The sequence below is a fragment of the Battus philenor genome, unplaced genomic scaffold (assembly GCF_028537555.1).
Source record: "Battus philenor isolate CCGP_79_NKW_IND1 unplaced genomic scaffold, ilBatPhil1.0.hap1 SCAF_11, whole genome shotgun sequence".
In the NCBI taxonomy this organism is placed as follows: Eukaryota; Metazoa; Arthropoda; class Insecta; order Lepidoptera; family Papilionidae; genus Battus; species Battus philenor.
Genome location: NW_027181673.1, coordinates 15396170 through 15404767, shown reverse-complemented (window position 1 = coordinate 15404767; position 8598 = coordinate 15396170). Strand labels below are relative to the sequence as shown.

The 8598-nt window shown below is 41.8% G+C and overlaps 1 protein-coding gene across 1 annotated transcript; it reads right to left on the bottom strand.

Annotated features, from left to right (window-relative positions):
- Positions 1–3021: 3021 nt before the first annotated feature.
- Positions 3022–3763, bottom strand: LOC137931707 (glycine-rich protein-like). Its single transcript, XM_068775202.1, has 2 exons — positions 3752–3763; positions 3022–3464 (listed from the first exon to the last, which is right to left on the bottom strand). Exons 1-2 carry the CDS (start codon positions 3761–3763, stop codon positions 3078–3080), a joined length of 399 nt encoding a protein of 132 aa, XP_068631303.1. The 3' UTR covers positions 3022–3077.
- Positions 3764–8598: the final 4835 nt, after the last annotated feature.

The following is an 8598-nucleotide window of genomic DNA, read 5'->3' as shown; positions in this document are numbered from 1 at the left end:
ACACCTAACGATTCTCTTAAAATACGAGTATTTGAAAGTAAAATGGTGCATTACCTCGAACATTATAAAGTTGCAGTTGTGTAATATATTAATAAGTTATAATAACAGCGCACTGGTTTTTTGCTTACTCAATGAGATCTCAGTATTTTCTTTGACGTGTTAACTATAAAAAATATAATTCGTTTGATCATTAAAATTGTAAGCGATTTTTATATTAATCTTGTACATTTAATGTATCACTAATTTTAATTATGGATGTTAAAAGTTGTAATAAATGCTTTTACATGTAATCTATGATTTTTATGGACTTGTTTATCGAATGCACAAATCTTTAAAAATGTAAACGCTAGTAAGCAAGGAAATATCTATTGTTAATTTCTGAATGTTGGCAATGCCTGCCGTTATTATTTACAAACAAGTGCTTAACTTAAACTTTTATACTGTCTTATTTAATCCCCATATTAGTTGTTAAATAGCTTAGTGATCCGTAGTAAATGCATAACATTAAAAAGCATTTGTAAAATAAATTGTGACGTTATGTATGGCAATGTTATGACATGTAAGGTTGTTTATGTAATGTATATCTAAATAAACTTGATTCCGATAGTCACTCCGCTACAGATAGAAGCAGCCGATGCCTTTGGTAAAAGGTTACAAGCAATTACAGATTCTGATTATTTGCAGTAGCTGCTGTGATTTGTTCGAAATAAGAACGATTGTTGATTGGGTTGTGGTAAACACTCCCAAATGGAAGTTAGTGAGTGAGCTGAAGTCGTTGCTACACGAACATATTAGTAGCTAAACACTTAACAGAAATGAATACAGGTTTCTTTAGGAAATTTAATGAATATGTAGCCTTCGTTATAGGCAACTTTGTACGCTTCTTATAATAAACTCTTATGTAATGCCTCAGATTTAAAAATAATGGTTAAACATCATCTCATGATGAAGGATCTCTTTAAATCATTTATAATGTTACAGCTCAGGAATGAATTGCTTCAACTAATGAATGAGGGTCGTTAGTAAAAGTAATCGCAAAAAAATCAGATGAGCTTGTTGTGGGCACTTCTCAGATAACCTTGTAACGTTGTACTGCATGTCGTCGTATGATTAGGGTGGATTTCAATTTTATTCAAATTTCTGTCAAATTGTTGTTTATCGTTGTCTTCTCTCAAAGTATATAAGCGATCCTAAGCTGGAGATAATGTTAATAAGCATTCGATATATTCCCGCGGCGCCGACGCGAGCGGCCGCTGCGTGTGCCAACGTCCGGCCGGCGTGCGCTTGCGCTGCGACGACGGGACGCACGGTCAGACATTGCAACGCGATGTCATGCGTGTGTATCAGTGCTTTACCGCAGGTGTCATAGGCGGCGAACGTCTACTTTGACACCAACACAAACTTAAAATTGTAGCAGCCCCACGAGACCCACGAGACGCAGGAGTCCCGACCGACGTCATCTAACAAATAATTCCATGATAACACTCCGCATGGTGCAGTCTTGCCTTTAATTACACACAGCTAATTATTTCGCCTAAATTTCTCTACACCTAAAATGTATAATGACGCTGTTGCAATTGAGCAAATATGTCTGATCAACTTTGAAGACTCATCGTTATAATATTTTTAGAATTTAAAACATTGAACCCGATGTAATCTGTGGGCCAACTTAAATTGTTGATTTTCATAATGTTACAGGTAACGCCATCTATCGACTTGCTTCTCTCTTAATAAATGTCAATGAGTCATAATAACGTAACGTAACTGTATTGTAAGTTCCATTTATAAGAAATTAACAAACTCAATGTGCCCTAGTTTATTAATATGAACGAACAAGGCGTTCTAACAGAACTTGTCGGTGACGTTATTTAAAATATTAATAATAAAATTTAGACTACAGTATGTTTGTCCGGCCGGGGAGCCGCGGGTGCGCGTGCAGGCGGGGCGACGCCGGCACTTAATTGTAGTTTAAATAAACGTGAAAGTTGTCCCGCGCGCGCTCGCACTTGCTCCACATGGGCCCGCTGCGTGTGTATGGGCTATACATCCGCGCTTAGGTAACAGTTCAGTGGGGGAATTTGTTATGCGGGAGCTGTCCAGTTCGGGTGACAAACGGACCGGGCCGAAGCTTCCCAGGGTGCTCTTAAAGTTAGTTTCTAAATCCAGATTTCGAATAAACGTCCTGTGTGCCATCCCTCCCATCTGCGACAACTATAAATGCTATTAAAACAAACTGTGAGCTTTCATGATAAGAATATCAATAAAAGCAGTGATAGGATGGCGCGTAGTACCCGGCGCTTTGTACCCATGCCACACTTGACGGTACGGCCACGCCGTCGGTAGAGCTAACGGATTACACGAGAGTAGGCAAAGAAATTAGGCGGAGGCCAAGTGGTGAGATTGCAATCATTCTTTGTCGGGAAACACACGAACATTCGATCATTCAGCTGCCGCAAGTGAAGCCGGCAGGTACGAACCGCAAGTGCCAAACTGACCCAATTATGTCAATTGCTTTAGATGCGAAATCAAAATTACAGGTACGAATGTAGTACACGCTGTGTGGACATACTAATCAGACTTTTTTAGCAAGGGAATGGACACTCCCTGCCCCGGCCGCACGACGAGAGTACCCGGTAATTGTTGTAACTCGCTAACACTCCACACGAATGTCGGCTCAGGATTGGCAACTTCATGGTTATCCGCATTTGTTAAGGTTCGAGTCGACCGCTGGAGCGTAAGTTATTATTTTTATTACACATGAATAATTGATTAAAAACCTTCACACCCTGAAGTGACCACGGGACTACACCGAGCAGGCGCACTTGCGGTCTACGCCTGTGAACAACGTTGTTGCTAATCCAATACAGAGGTGCTGATTGACGTTAGGTAATGATAGTAATAAGATAAAAGTTTGTATTTGTATCAGTTTATTGAACTTACAACGAATTAAATCAGCGTACACAGTAATTTGGCACGGGGGACCCGCGCGGTCGCCTTGGGGACATACGGGGTGAAGGAGAGGGTGAGGCGAGCGCGGGAGCTGATGCGTAGAAACTAGTATGTACCGATCACGGGATTCAATGCAGGTAGCCGTGGCCGAGGCCCAGCAGTGGCGCGCCGTAGCTCAGCTTGCCGCCGTACAGCCCATGGTCCAACACGGGCGCGCTGTACACGCTATGGCTGATGACGGGCGCCGCCGCCACGACGCTGTGCCCGTAGCCCAGCCCGCCGTAGCTCAGGCCGATGCCGTGGCCGCCGTAGCCCAGGCTGCTGTAGCCCAGGCCGATGTCGTGGCCGCTCAGCGCCAAGCCGTGGCCGCCAAGCCCGATTCCATAGTCCAAGCCGACGCCGTGGCTGACGATCGGCGCGGAGGCCAGCCCGTAGCCCAGGCCGAGCAGGCCACGCTTCTCGTTCTTCTTCTCCTCAGCGCCGTACGCCACGCCCAACAGCAGCAGTGCACACACCTGCCGACAGCGCGCGCCCTTCAGCCGACAAGAAACCGTACCTCGCAGCGGCTGCACTGCCGTCAGCGTGTGCTCACTCGGTACGGATTCTTATCTTTGACAACATTAATGCGATGTGTGTCTTAAACTACAGACGAATAAAATCGATGGAGCTAAAGATTTAATAAGGATGAACAGGATCGTTGTCGTTACGGCGCGGGGCTCCAAACCCTCTCAGCGACCCTTATCCACTTTTTCGTAACTGTAAAGTTATTAATTGATAGTACATATGTGAAGTTAGAACTTACGATAGCCTTCATATTGCGTGGGTGGTCGCGGGGGATGCTCGGTGAACACTGGATGCCGGCTGAGCTCGCTCGCGGCTTATATAGGCGGCGGGCGCGGGCCCCGGAGTGCGGCGGCTAGATTTAAGGTACTTAGGGCGGATATGTTAGACTCGATAGTGTCGCCGGCCCATGACTCACGCCCGCTCGCCTTACATATTCACTCAAAGTTTCGCACGGTGCCTTCAAATCCGGTAAATGCAGGTGGTAAGGGACCCTTTCGGACGTCGTTCTCAGATCGATTTGCGTTCTCGACTTTCCGAAATAATATACATTAATCAAAATCCGGATAAAAGTTGTATTCACGAGGTGAGGCTGATGACGGTGCCGTCGAATTTAAATACTAAAGCTGAGGTTTCTTCTGAGTGCAAAAAAAGCCACCTGGGTCACCAAAAACGTATGTCGCTCAGTACCGTAGTGTTTCGTCGAGGGCTTCCGGCAATACTACACAGGCACCAGTTTTCAGATAGGTAACGCCAATAATAAAGACAATTTTAAAAAAATGACATATTCAACGTACACGAGATTAAAGAGGCCGAAATAAAATATGAAAAACAATTAAATTTATGCGGGAATGTCCTACTGATTTGAACCCGGCGACGATCCAAATTTATTTATTTTGTTTATTAAACCAACAGTTAACACACGGCACAGTAAATATAGACACATTAAAATATGTAACGATTTACAAGGATTTCATAGTTATGTTACTTAATAATTATAAGTGAAAAAATGAATATAACGCGTCGTCACCGACATTAGCGAAGTTACTTCATAAAGAACGGCTCGGCAGCCGTCGCACGGCAGCAATACTCGCATTAAACGGTCCACGACGAATTTTTCACAAATTGTGTCAAAGCACCTGCTTACTCTTATCAGATAATAATTTTATCCGTGAGCGTTAAAAGTTTTCTCGAACAATTTAATTCTAATAATATTTCTCACCAATTGTGTCCGAGATTTCTCTGCGAGACGGGGACTGCGGGCGTTGGTGATGCGACGCGTACGGTAAAAGTCAGACATGCGATCCGCAGCTTCCTGCTCTCGTCGTCACGCTGCACCGCTTCGCAGTTGACGGAGCGCAGCGTGCTGAACATCGTGTAGATAAAAGGCTCCGGTTGTGGCCTCCAGGTCACCAGCGCTTTCTTTTGATACCGAAACCTTGCATCTCAGAGCTGTGGCAGTGCGGCGGAGTCTTTTAGATGGAGCGGGTGTTACGACGAATGCGACGACTCATTGATGCACTTGTCAGGATGTTCTTGTAATTCATCAAACTCAAATTGAACCCGTTTAAGTGCTCACTGTAGCGGGGGCAACTCGCACAAAGATTTCAAATGAATGAAAATTTCATGATGTACATTTCATTTCATAATGTACATTTCATTTCGTCATGTACACTTTATTTCATGATATACATTTCATTTCATGATGTACATTTTATTTCAAGATGTACATTTTATTTCATGATGTACATTTCATTTCATGATGTACATTTTATTTCATGATGTACATTTCATTTCGTCATGTACACTTTATTTCATGATATACATTTCATTTCATGATGTACATTTTATTTCATGATGTACATTTCATTTCGTCATGTACACTTTATTTCATGATATACATTTCATTTCATAATGTACATTTCATTTCGTCATGTACACTTTATTTCATGATATACATTTCATTTCATGATGTACATTTTATTTCAAGATGTACATTTTATTTCATGATGTACATTTCATTTCATGATGTACATTTTATTTCATGATGTACATTTCATTTCGTCATCTACACTTTATTTCATGATATACATTTCATTTCATAATGTACATTTCATTTCGTCATGTACACTTTATTTCATGATATACATTTCATTTCATGATGTACATTTTTTTCCACATGTACATTTTATTTCATGATGTACATTTCATTTCATGATGTACATTTTATTTCATGATGTACATTTTATTTCATGATGTACATTTTATTTCAAGATGTACATTTGATTTCATGATGTACATTTCATTTTATGATGTACATTTTATTTCATAATGTACATTTCATTTCGTCATGTACACTTCATTTCATGATGTACATTTCATTTCGTCATGTACATTTCATTTCATGATGTACATTTTCCTCTACCGCAATGGTACAGACTTTAATCCATGGGACAAACGAGTTTTGCAGTGTAGTTTTTTTGTTGTATGTACAATTTTTCATCTTACTAATTCTTTGTTTCAGTTTTTAGGTGCAACGCTATTTACTGTCGTCCATTTATCTTATATATATTCTTTGCTCAAATCAAATACTTATTTTATATAGTTAAATACTTTCTGCTTCAGTTGTCTGATGCAGCTGAGTTATGTGCGGCGTTTCCAAGCACCACTCTACTACCCACAACAAGACCTCTTGAAAGCGGCCTGGATCCAGAGCTATCGAATGACTTTAGCAAGATCGTATGTTCAACGTGTTAGAGGAAGTGTTACTTTGTGCTCGTCATGGTCTCACTCCAGAACCTCAAGGCCCAGTGGTCATCAGTTCTGCTCTATGTACTACAACTAATGTCACTTGGTGTTTTGAACATGTATTTTTTTTCTCTTATCGAAACGCTCAGCCGCTGCCTTTTTTACAGTCCTACTTTTAATCAGACCTTCATGGATTCCTCGACTACAGGCTGGCAGGAAGTGATTCGATCTGCCAGCCGGTCGTCGCGACTATCTTCAATGTTTATAATTCTTTGTTATATTTGCTTCCTTGTGCAGTGCTCTTTGTTATTTTACTTGGGAGAAGTGCCTTCACGACTTTACTCGTTCTTGGTTGCAAGAGTGATGCCAGTCAAGAACGAGTACAGGTGGGCCGACACAGACTAAAACCCGACGACGCTGGACATGGGCCGGTCGTTCACCCGATTCGTCCTCCGCGCACTGCTTTTGGGTTTGCGCGTGCATGCAGGTGCGCGCCTAAATCGTATTCAAATGGCGCGTTTGAATTATTTTCCGGACTTTAGCAAAAGGACATTTCCAGTATTGCACGCGTCCCGCGACCGGTTGCAGCCCGCTAATTACCTTAAAGAAACCTTGCCGAAACTCGTTTCGAATCCTAACGCGATGGGGTAAAAACCATTATCACCTGCGTTAGGTAATGAGGCTGTATTCACTTTCCCTAATTACTCAACACCAAAAATAATTAAAGTACCTTGCACTGTGTGCGTATGCACTGGACTCGAATCCCGAGGCCCGGGGCACCGCCGTTTGCTTGATTTTTTCGTTCGCGAGCCATGTCGCTAGTGGCAGCTGCCAAGCACACCACTCGCATACGAAGAACACTTTATCTCCTTTTTTATGCCATAAACTGGAAATTATAGACTGTTGGTAAGAAGTAAGTCGCTCCAATAAATGCGGGATGACAAGAGTCATTACGTTGTAGCAGTAAGTTTGATTTGGTATCGTTTTAAAATGAAACAAAATATACCAAGAAAGCAGAGAGTAGTTTAGTGGCAGTAACTAGGATTTCTTGTTTTTTTTTGGCCCCCTTTTTAGGGACCTCTCATCCCCTCCGTCGTGTATGGAGCAGGGAAATAAACTTTCAGGTAAATGAGTTTTTCAGGTTTTTTAATTTTCATTTACAACTCCTTTCTGCTTTCACAATATCTTTTACGCCTTCCTATTGTCCTTCACATGTTCTATGATTCCTCCTTTTCAATCTTCTCCCATATGCCGCCTTTCTTCTCTCATCTACGTGCTCTGGTCACAATAACACATTACACATCACAGATTTTTATGACTCGTTTCTACATAACATGCTTCATTTCTAGTTTTACAATTAAAGTTTAAAATCATTATTTTGCCTGTATAGCTTTTTACGTGATATTTATCACAATTTTGTTTATTTCCTGCGAGTCTTTATATTTACGGTCGAGTCCTATATCTATTTATCGTGATCTGCGTCACGTTTTACAATAATCAAGGGATGTATGATGTGAGGAATGAGTAAGGGAGAATGCTCACTCCCTCCGTCGTTCTCCCTACCTTGGCCTCGGAATCAGAATAACTAGACTATAGAACCCCTCCGAGAAATTTTTTGACGAATACAGAGGCCAATTTTAAAAGCCGCTTGGGCGGTGACGGGAAGTGACCAGGTGCAGAGGCCTCAACGCCGTTAGCGCTCTGATTTAAGTGCGCCCGGAATAGTTGAAGCTCGACTTGATTTTAAAGTCAAGCTTTGTAACGAGCACACGAGAACGCTCCGTATTACTGACCACTACGGCCTCAATACTTTTTACGAGTTAAACACTTCGTGGGCGTTAAATTTCGAATTTAAACGCCGATTTGAATTCGGACGTTATCAGTGAGATAGTAGCTGCGCGAGTGTTCGTGCCAAAACCATGATTTGTATATAGCCTCTGTAAATACACCACCTTGACCGTACTTGGATTCTGTTTTCTTTGAATTTTTTTACATTTGGACCTGACTGTGGATATTGGGAGAAACTCCAGCAACGCTTCTATCCAGTATGAGGTCTGGTATGCCGGCCTCGTATAGCCTGTATACGAGTCCATTATGCTTGACTTCGTAGAACGCTTAGGCAAAACTATTAAAAATATTCCAGCTGTAGCGATCCTGTTGCACGTCTAAACTTTTGCTGTGTTTAAAGTGACAGGCGCTATTTTATAATCTCCAAATGTATAACTTCGCCTGCACTAGCTCGGAAGTGAGATAAGGTTTGGCACAGCGTCTGCACACAACTTTATTTTTAACCAATGGAGTTTCATATTTCTTTTCAACCAAAAATGTTTATCGTCGTCA